Source organism: Lynx canadensis, chromosome D4 (genome assembly GCF_007474595.2).
Source record: "Lynx canadensis isolate LIC74 chromosome D4, mLynCan4.pri.v2, whole genome shotgun sequence".
NCBI classification, from domain to species: domain Eukaryota; kingdom Metazoa; phylum Chordata; class Mammalia; order Carnivora; family Felidae; genus Lynx; species Lynx canadensis.
In genome coordinates, this window is record NC_044315.2 from 91,096,152 (window position 1) to 91,111,273 (window position 15,122).

The 15,122-nt window shown below is 61.5% G+C and overlaps 1 protein-coding gene across 1 annotated transcript in view; it reads right to left on the bottom strand.

The window, feature by feature from the left end:
* The window catches only part of COL5A1 (collagen type V alpha 1 chain), a 148,662-nt gene that overhangs the window by 53,830 nt on the left and 79,710 nt on the right, over positions 1-15,122 (bottom strand). Inside the window, 12 exon segments of the mRNA XM_030293787.1 lie at positions 1,278-1,331; positions 2,150-2,194; positions 5,494-5,509; positions 6,461-6,497; positions 7,319-7,379; positions 7,584-7,637; positions 8,178-8,222; positions 8,740-8,816; positions 11,111-11,156; positions 12,711-12,762; positions 13,915-13,946; positions 13,949-13,969. Of these exon segments, the coding sequence (XP_030149647.1) occupies positions 1,278-1,331; positions 2,150-2,194; positions 5,494-5,509; positions 6,461-6,497; positions 7,319-7,379; positions 7,584-7,637; positions 8,178-8,222; positions 8,740-8,816; positions 11,111-11,156; positions 12,711-12,762; positions 13,915-13,946; positions 13,949-13,969 (540 nt within the window).

The window sequence follows — 15,122 nt, forward strand, 5'->3', positions numbered from 1 at the left end:
TTTATAAAATAAACACGCACAGAGCTCACATAATCGGCATTTCTGCCACACAGGCACTCCTGATAAAACTCACAAGGCGTGCTGGTAAGAGCCCACTTCAGGGAGAAACCTGCCCTGCCTCGGGCCCCCGGCCCCCGGCCCCCCGCCCCCGGGAAGTCCGTCTGCCCTCGGGCCCTCGGAACATCATGATTCCGGGGAAATGCCGTCGGGCCACTCAGGGTCCGGCACGGGGCGCTTGGTTCAGAATAAGCAAGTTCTGGGTCTGAGTCCCGACCGAGCCATCGATTTTGGGGTAACTTGGGGCAAGGTGCTGAAAACTGAGGTCTTGGATTCTCCATCCCCCACACCGCAGGCCAGCCGCGTACACGTCCGAGGGGCAGAAACGCCCAGGAGGATGAAGCGCGGTCAACGGTGCGGACCGAGCACAGGAGCTGAGGGGTGTGTCCACGCAAATTCCTCAGGCTGGGCTACTTGCGTTTGTGTATATATTTATACGTTTCCCTTCACGTCAAGTTGAAGTCATTTGGGAACAAAGTGAGCCGTTGGCTTTTCTAAGGCCTCAGCATCACCTAGAGCTTTCAGACGCTACGGAGGAAAGAACACCCCCCCGCCCCCGAACACGTTCCTCAGGGCACATCCCTCTGGGTATAAATGTGCCCCAGGTGCCCAGACAGCGACATGACTGGAAATTAAATTACACAACTCAAAGCAAACCCGGTTAGCTGTGACGGATCAGGTGGGCCTGTGTTTTGGGTATCGCTCTGGAGCTCCGTGCCCCCGTTTAACAAGGTTCCAGAGCCCCTTGGCACCACTAACACGACTGCGGGTAAGTGGACACCTCCCACGAGCATCTCGCCAGCGCTCGGTCTCCCGGGTGTCATCCATGGGGACGGACTCTCTCGCTCCGGATGTGCAAATGGCCCGGAAGGGACGTTTCTGAGTTTCCCCGGGAAAAGAGGGACAGGCTGTTCCCCTTGGCTGAGGTGTGTACCCGTGCGGGGCCTGGGAGGGGGCGGGCACTGGGTGAGAGCTAAAGCAGCGTCCCGACAGACGGACAGGCGGCCACCGCCCTGACGCCTACGTCGTCACAGACGCACCGGAGCTGTCCCCTGCTCCGGGATCAGCCCCTCCTGGCCCTGGCTGGCCACTCCCTCGCCTGTCCCAGCCCCCTGTCCCGGGATCCCACCTTTCCCTCAGGAGCGCCGGGGGACCGGGACTGCTGCGCCCGCCATCCCAGCCTTGGCCTCCAGGAGGGCGCGAAGCTGCCAGAACCTCACCTTGACTCCTCGAGGACCCGGATAGCCGATGGGGCCCTGGGGGCCGGGTGGACCCTGAAACGAAAGGGGAAAGACCGTCAGCTCCATCTGGGGTGTGGTCGTGTCCGGTCGGCTCTGGGTCCTCCCACAACAGCTGGAAAGCTTCCGTTCCAGCAGCCAATTCCTCACGCTCCGTGCGGAGTGGACCCCGCACATCGGACCCTTGGAGGGGCTCCCACTGGGCGGGGACGCCTGCTGTGTCTCCTGCTGAGGCTTTTGCCGGGGACCGAGGTGCGGCCGCCGCCCAGAGGTTCGGGAGTGCGAGGGGGGCCGTGAGATGGGGAGGGGCCCTGCTGCTTCGGGCTGCCCTTAAAGAAGTGCGCTCCCAGCAGAGGCACCTTGGGTGACGGGGGAGAGCTTCCGGCTGGGAGAAGGGGACGAAGGCTGACCGTCTGGGGAAGGGAGCCCTTCTCGGCGTGAGGGCCTTGCTGACCACTCACTGCCCCGGCTCCCCGAGCAGGTGCGGGCCTGGGGAGGGCCGGGAGCATGAAGGGACGGAGAGGCCGACTTCCGCCACAGACAGGGCAGCGGGCAAGTCCCCGGGGGCCAGGCCACCTCGAAACTCCATCCCGGCCTCAAAGCCCCACGTCCTGGCCCCCAAACAAACGAGGGCCATAGGTCAGCAGGAGCCCCCGGCCGAGAACCTGCACAGTCACCCAGCCTGCGTGTGGCCAAGGTTACGGCGGTGCCTGCACCCCCATGTGCGGTAACCGAGGTGGGGAGGGGTCACGGGGGACTTAGGCGGAGGTCCCTGCCGCCCCAGGCCGGGACCCCGGGGCACAGACGGCAGACCAAGGGCACAGTCGTCTCTGCTCACTCTCTTCTGAACCCACCTGGCCTCCTTTCTCTCCTGGAGGACCTTCCTTGCCAGGGTGCCCCTGTCAGGAGAGAGAAGGCGTTAGGCAGCGGCCGCCCCCCACCCCTGTCTTCAAATGTGGGAGGGAGAGCCGGGCCCCTCCCGCCGCCTTCCCCCCACACCCCCAAACACAAAACAGGAACCAGAGAGGCAGGAAGTCAAAGGCATCAGGCAGCTGGACACGGGGGGCGCTCACAGCCACGGGGCCCCGAGCCAGTCCTTCGGCCCTGACCCTCGGCTGCCCCATCTGCCACCTGGGAATGGTGGCAGGCCTGGCCACGACCCGGGGTGGCATGGAGGAGAACGTGCTGGGAAGCCCACGGGTGGGATCCAGGCACCATCATGTCACCTGACTGTACCCAGCCCGCCCCCAAGTGCAGGTGAGCCGGGACAGTGACCACAGGGCATTTGCTCGTCTCCTGGCATGAAGGCTTCTGTGCCAAACAAGGACGGATGAAGCGGGACCGGGGGTCTGGACATCTGGCTTCCCGGAAGGGCAGGTGCCATGCTGTCTGCGGGACACAGACTCTTTCACGTCGGGATGGCAGGCTGGTGCTGGGGTGGAGGCCACGCCCTGTCATTCGACTGGGGTCCCGGCACGTCCCCAGGTCTGTGTGCAGGTGCCTCCCAGACTCCCGGGTGGCACGTGCCAAAGCAGAGGACCTACTCCCACAACACAGGTTTGGAACCAACCCCAGCAGAAATGGTTATGGCCCCCGGGTCACTGCCCCGTCTACCCGAGCCCCAAGCAATTCAGTTCTCAGGAACGCGAGCTCTCTGACTTTCCAACCCAGGTCGGTCACTAGGTTCAGGCCTTTGAGTTCCTGAGGCAAACACAGACAATGACAGCAGAAAGAGACACACTTCGCCGAGGACACTGGCAGGGCGCTGACTCTCGACCTGGTTACGTCCGACCCACAGTGTGGTCTTGGGGAAGTCACTTGCCCTCTCTGGGCCTCCACCTCCTCATGGGTCAAAGGAGAGGGTGGGCCAGGTGCTCTCTCAGCTTGCGTGTTCTAGAACGCAGCAGCATCACGGGCACCGACATCTGGTCCCTTTGAATAAATGATTTGTGCGTCTACCTTCTGATCTTTACTAGTCATGCGCTTGGATTTGACACCGTTGCAAATAGCCCGCCCCGAAGTGCAAAGCAAGGACCCCCCCCGCGAGGTCCTTCTGCAGGGTGGGGGGCGCCCTTAGGGAGCTGCGCCCCCGCCTTCGAGGGAAATCGGGCACCAGATGGGCCGCACCTGCTGCTCTGGCCCGCGGGGGCCACACCACCCGCCACACCGCCTTTCAGAAACAAGGCTCACGGCTCCAACGCCTCACGTGGCAGAGCTGGACCCCAACAGTGCCAAGGAGAAGATGACCTGCTTTAGGGTGACCAGGAACGGGTGGGTCCTATCCCCTCTCTGCCACATGGGTTCTCTGGAGCTTCCAGCAACCACAGACGTTCTTCTGTTAAGGAACCGTGTGAACAGGGAGGGCAGGTGTGGATGCGTGAGCCCCGGGCTCCGAGTGCCACACACGCTGGGACAGAGCCACACTGGTCCCTCGGAGAACGAGCAAGGCCCTTCCACACGGTACTGTCCTCGCTCACGGGGCGGCAGGGACAGAGTCCCTGCAGGGACTGCCAAGAGCCGGTCTGAAAAGCGCTCTGGACTGCGCCCGGCAGCGAGCGCGTGGGCCACTCACGTCGGCGGTTATCGGAATGATTAGCATTATTTGAATTGAGGCCAAATTTCTTTACGTCCGTTGTAAGTTGCGTCTATAGAATGAGAGTGACTGTGGGGAGAGCTCAAAGCTCACTTAAAAACAAGGGAACAGGGGCGCCTGACGGCTCGGTCGGTTGAGCGTCCGACTTCGGCTCGGGTCATGATCTCACAGTTCGGGAGTTGGAGCCCCGCGTTGGGCTCTGTGCTGACGGCTCAGAACCTGCTCGGGATTCTCTGTCTCTCTCTCTCTCTCTCTCTCTCTGCCCCTCCCCTGCTCACATTCACTTTCAAAATAAATAAATAAACGTTAAAAAAAAAGTTCCAAACAATGTGCCAACAAACAATGAAAGGAATACACCAGACTAAGAGATTGATTTTCCGCAGTGAAAAGCCGGCCATTTTCCGTTCCCTTCTACGCGTTTGCGTTTTTCCAATGCTCTATAACGAGCTCTGCTTGTATGATGGAAAAATAATAAGGCTTAAATTATTTGTATTTGATGTTTCTCTGGTTAAAAAAGTAATATATGTTCCTTGGAGACAATCAGGCAAGTGGGAAAGGAGACGAAGTCCCTTGTAACCTCACCGCCCGCGGCAACCCCGGCTAATTGCGTGACGTGGCTCCTCTGATCCGTCTTACGCACACACGCGCCAAACGCACCACGTGGCATATTTTTAATTTGATTTTACGTGTTGGGCCTGTCCTCATGTCACAGCACACTCACCCAGAGTTGGTTCTTACTGGCTCCGTAATACTCCTTCGAACAATAACTCACGTCCCCATCGCCCCGTGGTGAGCTCTCCGGGATGATTTAACAACACGCTTCAGTGCGCGTCTGCTCCGAAACGCTCCCTCCTTCCAAAAGGCTTTAAATCAGCCTTCCTTTCTGCAGCCGAAGCCAGACCCAACCAACTCGAGGGAAGAAGGGAAGAAAACCCTCTCCCGTTCGGAGCGTGTGCTTTAATCTCTCTGTTCCTGCAAATTCACGTACGACAACAGGCACCTGTTCCCCTTCGCGTCTTTAGCGTTAAGCACCTTCAGTGAGCAGCTCGCCCGGCCATGGTCGGACGGGCCGCCGTGCGCTCATATTTCAAGTTTAAGTGTTTGCTGGGGGGGGGGGGGGGGAAGTGCCAAGTCTAGGACAGGCAGCCCACGGCTCCACGGGCACGGGGCGGGGGTGGGGGGTAGTCTTTGAGGTCTAAGTAGGAAGGAGCCTGGACCCCTCAGGGTCTCTGGAGCATCAGGGGTGTCATTGTGGGGACGGGGGGTCTCCGGGGCAGAAGCAGTCAGGTCAGGGAGGTGGGGGCCTGCAGCCCGCCCCACTCCCCAGCACTGTCTGCCCCATAGGGCTGCGGGCCTGGCCCGTGACGGACGCCCTGCACGCAGGAAAATGCGTGCAAGGAGATGCACCCACCTGCCATCAGTGGGGTAAGCCCTAGGGGGTGGGATCAGAGTGGCTTCCGTTTTGTCGTCTTTTCATCTATTTTGCTAATTTTCCGTAACAAGGTATTTTACAGTCAGGAGAGGAAATTCAGCGTGAACGTCAATTAAGAGAGGTAAGCGACCACTGCATCCCCACCGCCAAACACGTGGAACACGGGAGGCCGCGGGAGGCCCGGGGCGGCTTGCGGGAGGCGGGTGGTGACCGGCCGCTGGCTCAGCCTGGGACGGGGTGACTGCTGGTGTGTGATGCCCTGGACCCCGCCATTCTCAGCCCCGAAAAGGGAAGCCGTACCTTAAATAGTCCCCAGTTAATTGTCAACGTACTGAGCTCTTGCTTAGGCTTTACCAGCATTATTAGAACAATAAGATACGCCGTGTCTGAAATAAATGGTTCAGATAGTCCTATTTTTGGAAATGTGCTGTGTATGCAGCATCACCTGAATCCTCTAAAAAACGCGAAACCAGAAATCCCACCAGCAGCTTGCAAAGAGGGCGGTGGGTACAGATGGATACACACACACACACACACACACACACACACACACACACACACCTCGAACGTGTGCCACCTCCCCACCCCTCCCTCTGCCAGCTCAGCCACAGGCTGACTTGTCACTGGCTCCCTATTTCGAGGCTCCACAGCTGCGCTCACACATGGCAAACGCACTGGTTAATACCCTCCTTCGCAGTGTGTGATGGCTAAAAATACACTCAGCGCGCGCTGTCCTTCCCTTCAAACACCAGCGACACGGGGAACGGCTCGGAGCCCAGCCCAGCCCTCCTCGGGGTTGGAAATGCAGGCTGGGTTCTGGTCCTTAAACAGCGCTCCCAACAAATAACTCCTTCTCCTAGTCGTGTAGTTTCCACCCCTTGATCGGAACCCGTCACGGAAAAGTGCGCCCAGAGCCCCATAATCGCTGGGCCACCAGTCACACAATCAGCCGGGTCTTTCTCTATCAGTGGAGGTGGGAGAGAGGAGACAGGAAGGGGTGCCTCACCGCAACCGGGGGTGAGGGACGAGGGGCGAGGGGGGCGGCCGCTGGCCTGGGCTCTCCATCCCTGGGGGCACACGGGCAGGCAGGTGCCGAAGGGGTGAGGTGGGCAGGGTACTCACCGGGGGGTCCGTCAGCACCGGGCCATTCATGGCAGGCCTGGTTTCCCCAGGGGACCTAGAACAAACCAGAGACCCCCTGAGCCCTGGGGCCACCTCTTCCCTAGGCCGACCCACAAGGGCACTTCCCGACATTTCCGCTCAAAGATACATTTGTTGAAAGGGATGCTCAGAGGCCTGAACGCCCCCTGGCACGGAGCTTCCGGCACCGAACCCCCCCAAAGGAGAGGACCCTCCCCCTCTGCTGCTTCCTGGGCCTGGCGGTTTTGCCAGTGGAACAAAATCATCCCACGTGGAGGCAGGAGGGCTTCTCAGCTGGTGCCCAGGTGTGAGAACCAGGTGTGAGAACCACACCTCGGAGGTGGCCCCGCCGTCAGCCGAGGGCCTGCGCTCGCGGAAAGATCTGGGGTTGAGCACGAGCTCGGCAGGTGCTCCAGTGGCCCTGCTCTCCCCCAGCACCTAGGACTCAGCAGGGGCCCGGATGCAGATGGGGGGGGGGGGCGGGGGGTTTGCCAGATTTAGCAAGAACAACACGGAAAGCAAACAACAACAAAACAAGACTTCAGGCTGACAACAAACAGTCAAATTCGACTGACTGCCCTCTCTGTCTGGTCCTGAATCCGGCAACCCTCCGCACAGCTAGACAACGGATGGATGAGTGAATGAATGAACTTATGATCAGTGACGAACAAAGGTCCCCGATCTCCCCCTGGTCTCCTTTCCCGCGTGCGCAGGGCCCTGAGCTTCCCTGGCTCTGGAAAAGAACAGAATCACGCACAAGCTGGGGACGGACCGCCACTTCCGCGGCCTGGGCTGCCGTGGAGGGAGCTCCCCAGGGGCCGGAACGCACCCCGTGGGCAGGTGGGGGCGTCCCTATACCAGCACAGCCACTCACCTTTTCCCCTGGAGGACCGATTGCACCCTGGGGGCCTGGGAGACCCTAGGAGAGGAAGGCAAGGTCAGGGAACTGGCCGGCTCCAGGCTCCTCCCTGCCACCCGTCCACCTTCCCTGCACCCTCTCCCTCATCGGGGATGACTCCATTCTAGGTCACACGTAGGCTGCCGGTCCCTTGGGGCCCAGGAGACGCCACCGAGACCCGCACCCTCCTCCCCCCACCCCCCCCGCTGGCCGCTGTTCACTCACCTGGGCACCTGGATTGCCCTGCTGTCCCGGGGGGCCGGGCTCTCCCTGGGGGCCCTAGAGGAAACACAAGCAAGGCACTGATGGGGACTCTGGAGGGCAGGCAGGTGCCCAACACCAGCGTCAGAAGAGGATGCCCAGACGGGAAGAAGCAGGCGGCCCCGTGGCAGAGACGAAGCGGGTCTGGGTACCTGCAAGGATCCCCAAGCTGACCCGGACGTGAGGGGCACCCAGTCGTCTCTGCCGGGACACCCAGACAGCCGCCAGGAAGGAGCGACCGTGAAAGGAAGCGACCAGAAAGTACTCTACTTGGTGGAAAACCTCCAGACGTCGCGCTAAAGTCTCCGGTAGAGCCAGGGGACTATCTTTCGCTGGGCCTGGCTTACAGTAAGTGCTCGTCACCGGAGCACAGGGCAGGGAGACAGACAGCTCCCTCCGCACCTGCACAGACACGGTCTGGCTCCGGTCGGAATAAGCACGGCCGCCAGCTCTCCCGCTCAGACTCCACCTGGACCCAGGGCTCAGGGCCTGTGCCCTCCACCTCAGATCCCCTTCCGGTTTGATGGTAACAGTGGGCATCAGACCCCCACGACTTACCACATTTCCTTTCGGACCTGGTTGGCCATCCATACCCGTCACACCCTGGATGGCGTTGGAAAGAAAATAACAGAGTGCTGAAGAATCAACCACAGTCACAGGGAAAATCCCACCCAACTCTGCTCGGCGTCCTGCCCTCACCGTGTCGGGGGACGGCAAACCTACTGGGGAGGGGCAGGGGTTGATATTAAAGAATCCTGCAGGCTCGATCGGCCAGGGGTCGATGGAGCTGTCGGGCCCGAGCATTGGGTGGGCCAGGCCGGAGAAGCCCCCACCGGGCAGGGCCCCGACAGAACCATGGGCTACTCGCTTCCAGAACTTTCCAGAAGTTGCTTAGAGTGCCTTCAAAGGAGAAAATGAGGCATCCTGGGGACCGTTTAAAACAGCACATGTCGCGTGAGAAGGAGAAGCTGTACGGCCCGCTGGCCTCTGTGCCTCCTCCCGCAAACCCACGCCTGTGGAGGGCTCTGTCTGCCTAGGAGCCTCAGAGCCCCGGCGACACCTCGACCAGCCCCTGGCAAGTGTCCGAGCGGGACAGACGTGCAGAGGTGACAGGCCTTACCGGAGGTCCAGGAGGGCCCGGGGGCCCCTTTGGCCCCAACAGACCACGCGGCCCCTGCAAGAGGAAAGGGCAAAGGACTGTTCACACTTGGCCAAGAACCCGGCGCCAGCCCTGCCCCAGGCAAACCCCGCAGCCCCACCCCCACCCCCAGAGTGTTTGCAGCAACGCAGGTGTCCACGTGTCCCGGGAAGCATGGGCAGCACCCGTCCTCGCCCGCGACACCTCCTCAGCTGCCCCACCTCTCCACCAGCTCTGGGAAGCAGGGGCGGGTGCATGGAATGAACCGGCAGCTTAGACAAGGGATCAAGGGGCACCTTCAGAGCAAAGGGAACCTTTCAGCTCAATGGCGCCCTTTCACACTCGCTCGGGGCAGGTGCACACAAAAGCTCTCCCAGCGGAGGCCACAGAGATACTCCACTGCATGGAACGCTTTTGTCCACGTCTCGTTACTGCCTCCCTCTGCGCAGTGACATGTGACTACATTTCTGCCACCGGAGGGTGGAGGGAGGAAAAACTAGTTCTCTGATGGGGACGTCGTGACCAAAGGCAGAGCTGAAGCACGGGGCTCGGGTTTTTTTTCTGGGGCGCCACTACGGCCCAGAGCTCAGCCCCTCCCCCCTCTGCCGCAAAGGTCATGTGTGGGGACGGCCCGTGTGCACATGGAGGGACACAGCCCCAAGGCAGCGCCGTTCCCAGCACGGTTCACGAGATTCAGAAGGTAACACAGCAGAGGCATCGCCCGTCACCCAAAGGGGCCCCATCCTGAACCTCACGCTTGCCCCACTCCTGGGGGGATTTTCCAGCCTTTAACCAAGGCACGAGTGCCCTGAATTCTGACGGAAACTCCTCAGACTCAGCGGGAGAGGGCTCCTTCCCACACTCAGTGCCACTTAACTATCCCTGTCGTTATTTAAAAACCTAGCCCTGTAAATGCTTTCTAGAAGTTACTAACCCGCAAGGGGACGCTTTGGCGTGTGTTAAGGAGGGACTGCGTAACGGATTCCTTAGACGCGAATCAGGCATCCAGGGCATAACTTAGTCCCCGGTGAATGTGTGAGCCCAAGCCCAGGCTCTCTCCACGTACCGCTTGCAAGGTTTCTCCTCAATTAACGTCGCCAGATGCATACCGCCGTGGCGACACGGGCAACAAAATGAGCCATTTCAGAAGTAACCACAGGTGAGATGTAAACGGTGTCCTTTGTCACTGAGGAAGTTTGCTTGGGCCCTAAGAGAAGTCGGCTTCGGGAAAAGAGCCGTTTGTTGCCATGGCAGGGCCACCCTGATTCAAGGCTCCACTTTGGGGACGTGTAGATGTCAGAAGGGATGGTAAACCATCTGATTAGTCACCACAACTGCTGCTGGGCACTTGCCTGGTGCACTCTGGGCGTCCACTATGCCTCAGCCTGGACACCCACCATGATGGCCCTGCACACCACATGATGGCCTTGGACACCTGCCATGATGGCCCTAGGACACCCGCCATGATGGCCCTGCACATCCACCATGATGGCCTTGGACACCCGCCACGATGGCCCTAGGACACCTGCCATGATGGCCCTGCACAGCCACCATGATGGCCTTGAACACCCACCACGATGGCCCTAGGACACCCGCCATGATGGCCCTGCACATCTACCATCATGGCCTTGGACACCCACCATGATGGCCTAGTACACCCACCTGATGCCCTGCACATCCACCATGATGGCCTTGGACACCCACCAATGGCCTAGGACACCCGCCATGATGGCCCTGCACAGCCCCATGATGGCCTTGGACACCCACCATGATGGCCCTAGACACCGCCATGATGGCCTGCACATCCACCATATGCCTTCAGCCTGATACGCACCATGATGGCCCTGCATATCTGTCATAATGGCCCTGTACATCCACCACAATGACCCTGGACACCCACCATGATGGCACTGGACATCTGCCATGATGGCTCTGACACCGCCATGATGCCTACCACCCGCCAGGATGGCCCTACACACCCGCCATGATAGCCCTGGACACCTGCCAGGATGGCCCTATACATCCACCAGGATGGTCCTGGCATCTGCCATGATGGCCCTGCACACCCTCCATGATGACCTGGACACCCACCATGAGGACACTGGACACCCCCCACACCTGCAGCCTGGAGCTCCAACCGCAGCCCTCCAGGTCTCATCTTCTTCCCCTGGGGAAGGCCATATTTGCCCTACCAGCCTTCTTTTTGCTCAAGAAACCCCCAGATGTCCTGTTTTCAAGGCTGACCTCCCCTCTAATTTATGCTCTGGGCAGGTCCCTGGTTCCACCCAGAGCGGTCTCCTCGAGCAGCCCGTCACCACTCAGAGGAGAAGAAGCCCACCCGAACGGGACTTACGGGTTTCCCCGGGCAGCCCTCTGGGCCCGACTTCTCCATCATCACCCTGTGGGGGAGAAAAGAGGCGGGATTTTAGGGACACATTCTGAAGCTGGACAGAGAGACAACATGCCTTCCCGCTGTGTGGAAGGTCTCTGGCCCGGGGCTGCTTCAGCCTCTGCCGGATCTACTAGTCCGGTACTAGCCGGGAAGGCCCGAGTGTCCCCACCCCGGGAAGCTTCAGGAACTGGGGGGATCCGAGGCCCTGGGACGCTCTGCTCAGGAGCTCACACACCACAGCCCCGTGAGGAAAGGCTGCACAGAAACATCAGGGCAGCCAAGATCTGGTGACCTCGATGGGTCGTGATAGGAATAAATGATAGAATGACACAAGGTAGACTGAGTCGGAAAACAGGTGTGGGTGGGGAGGGAGGGAGATGGCAGATAACAGGGGAGGGATAGCGAGAGAGGGAATGATAGAGCGTGGAACGACGGAGGCTGCGTTGGAGGGGGTCACGGACAATCGCCAGACCCCTTGGGCCAACGCCCAGTAGCCTAACCTCTCTGCCCGGGCCTACACACGGCCTCTTCCTTCCAGCTGTAGAAGGAAATGCTGTCCTGGCTCCAAAGGTTCCAGATCAGGAGCTGCCATCAGCAACTCCGCTTCTCCCGGTCAGGGCACTGCCCCCTCCTCTTCACCTCACGCACAGCCGGCCCTGCACACACACACACACACACACACCACACACACAACACACGCACACCTCCCCTACTAAGAAGTACACGCATCCGGGAAGACCCGTCTCTCCTTTCCCATAGTACAGTCAAGTGCGCTGGGCCCAGACAGAGCGGAACCCTGGCAATGGCAGCTGAGAGCCGCTGAGGACAGAGTCACGGCCAGGCCCTAACTCACTTCCCAGAGTTTCCCAAGCTTCTTCCTAAAACACCACCAGACCCAAGACGCTGTGTAAGTGACCGGGGTGAATGGAGGGAGGGGCTCATAAGCCCACTTAGTTTCTCTGCACATCGTAACTGTGCATCACTCTCCCAGGAAGACACACCTGACAAACCCCGGGGCCTCCGCAGAGCCCCCCTGTGAGGGCCCACCCCCAGCCCGGGCTCCCACCTCGGGCAGAGCTGTGCTCCCCCCACCCCTGCACGCTCCCAGCCCTCCGCCTCCCTCCCTCCACCTCCAGGCCAAGGACAGGCTTTTCCCAGACTCCCCACCCCCGCCCCTAAACCCCGGGCCCACCACCCCACAGCCTCCACCCGGACCACGTGACAAGAGAGACACAGAGCTCATGACCTCTCCCGACACCCCTCCTCCACGGCGACCCGGGCAGCCACCTCCCGGAACTAGGGCACTCTCTCCGAGACCAGCGGCAGTGAAAGCCGCTCCCGCGCAGGCCCAGCGGTCATCTACACGCTTCCATCCGCTTTGTCTCAGAGGTGGCGTGCGGCCTGTCCCCACATCCCGTGGCTTCGCCCACCCACAGCCCCTCCTTCCCCAGCTGCACCCTTGCCAACCAATGACAGCACCGCCTGCGTTTCCCGGCGGTTCCAGCCCGGACCCCCTCCCCCGCCCCCCCCCCCCCAAGGGGACAGGCAGGCGACTACTCACCCGATCTCCATCATCTCCCGGAGGTCCTGGCGGGCCAGAAGACCAGGGTCCCCTAGGACGTCAAGCAGGTCAGCGTTAGCACTCTGAACAGTCAGCCCCAGCCGTCTCAAATGCCCGTCCGTCTTTCTGTGTGCTGAGACCAGAAGCCCCGAGCCCGCTGAAGACTCCACAGTGACAGGAGGTGGTTTTAGGGACTGGTGTCGGGAGGCAGGTTTGCTTGACCGGCTCCCACGGCAGGCGGGCCCCCCGACTCTGCGGGCTGGGGGGGTTGGGGGTCTGAGCGACCCCCGCCAGCTTCTCTGTGGGAAGCGGGACACCACCCCGGCCCCACAGGGTCCCCAAGGGGGCTGCCGCCCCCGACCGTGAGCGTCCTGAGGTCGCGCCGATCCACCTCCCGCCTCTCGCAGCTCTGGACCTCGCGTGCAGTCGGTGCCTAATATTGCTCATCCGTCAAACGGACGGGCCCGGCGGCTGCCCTCGTCCCAGTCTCCACATCGTGGCTGGAGAACGCAGACGACCTCGCTTGATACCACTAAGTCATTCCTCAACGGCCGCGGGGTGTGTCAGATAAACCCTCCCTACACCTTCCCCAAGCGCGTGTGCTGGTGTGTGCACACACACATGCCTGCGTGTGCCTTCGCTGAGCCGGAGTCCGAAAGAGACATGCTCTGCTTCAAAGAGACAGTGAGGCAGAAAACGGAGGAGCGGCAAAGAGCCGTCCCACGGAGGCGGCCCGCGCAGGAGGGAAGCAGGGGTCTCCGGGCCACAGCACGCGCCCTGGCCCCGCCCCAGGAGCTGCGACCACTCCTGGAATCTCCGCCTGAGTGGAGCAGAGGTCCCCGGCAGCGAAACGGTGGCCGACCGGGCTTTCTGGAACCGCGGCGGGCCCCAGTGAGAGCAGATTTCTCTAAGGAAGGGCCCTCCCCTCCCCTTCCACTCGCCTCGGGTACGGGGGCCTGACGGGCTCGCTCACTGTAAGCGGCCCATGAGAAACCCACTCTCTCTGGGCTGACTTTCTGCAAGGACATCGCATTGGCACTGGTTTCTGGGAGTTTCTTTCGTGACCGCCCCGGAAAGGCGGGGTCCCAGCCCCACACGAGAGATCCCAGGCCTTCCGGAAGGGTCTCCCAAGAAACACCTCCACACTCGGCACAGAAGCCATCGGGACCTCTGTGCCGGTGACGCGCACGCGGGGAACACTTACCCGGTGCCCTTCTCCCCCGGCAGTCCAGCAGCCGGCCGTCGAAGCCGCGGTCGCCCTGCGAGGGACAGAGGGGCCTGCTCAGGGGCGCCACTGCACACAGCTCGCCGCCCTTCCTCGGGCTGCGGTTCGGGCACCATCCACCACCCCGGGCCCCAGAACCCCCGTGTGGCGGCCACCGGCCTCCGTTCGCCACAAATTCTGCTGTCGGCTCTGTGTTTCCGGGGCCCTTTCCCCCAAACACCAACAAAGGCTACAAACACAGAGCTGACTTTTGTCCTAGGGCCACAGGCTCTGAGCCTGGATGTCAAACGAGTGCCTGTCTCGCTCACCGCTACACCCTCAGCGCCCAGCACGGCCGGGCACACTCGTCACCAACGGGGCCCCCTGGCGCCCCGGGCCACCCCGGGCTGCCTCCTGGAGTCGGGGCGCACAACCCTGCCTCGCGGACGTTGCAAAGCACGTGGGGGAGGTCGAGAGCATGCTAACTCAGGCTTAAGATGCCTCTGTTGTTGGAAGAAGTCCACTTTCTGCAGGGAGAGATTCAAGAAGGCCCTTCTTCCCTCCTGCCGCTCGGGCGACTCGAGACCAAAGCCTCCTCCCCTGAGCTCGGTCGCGCGGGAGCACCCGAGCTCATCCACACTAGCTACTAGGTGAACAGGCGTCTCGGCCGCCGGCGGGTGCGGTGACCCATTCTCCACCCCCTCCAGGTAACGCGGTTGAGAAAGGCACCATGCACGGCCCTGGACGCGCTCCGAGCTGGGAAAGGAAGGGCCGGCCGAGAACAGGGTGGGGCTCCACACCAACGCGGGGGGCGGAGGGTGGCCCGCTGCAGATTCCGTTCACGCGCACACGTGACCGACCCCACGTCCGCTCACACACAACGTCTACTGGCTCCCTGCGACGCGGGGGAGCAGACGCCCCAAAACTGGTCGAGAAAGTTCCCCGTCTCGTACACCTGGCATTCCTCGCGTCAGCCCCCACGTGCGTGCTCTTGCCGTCTGTCCGTTCACGGACGGCTGGCAGAGCTGAGATTCCACGCGCCCCCCTCCCCCAATGCTCGCCACCTGCTCAGAGGGACCCATCTGCCCCCTCAGCAAACTAGCTGCAGTTGCCATGCTGGCTTGTGACATTCACCCTGGCAGCCGTGGTCCTCGACCGCCTGGAACCCAGCTGAGACACGGACCCAAGCAGAACCTTCCCCGCCCCCA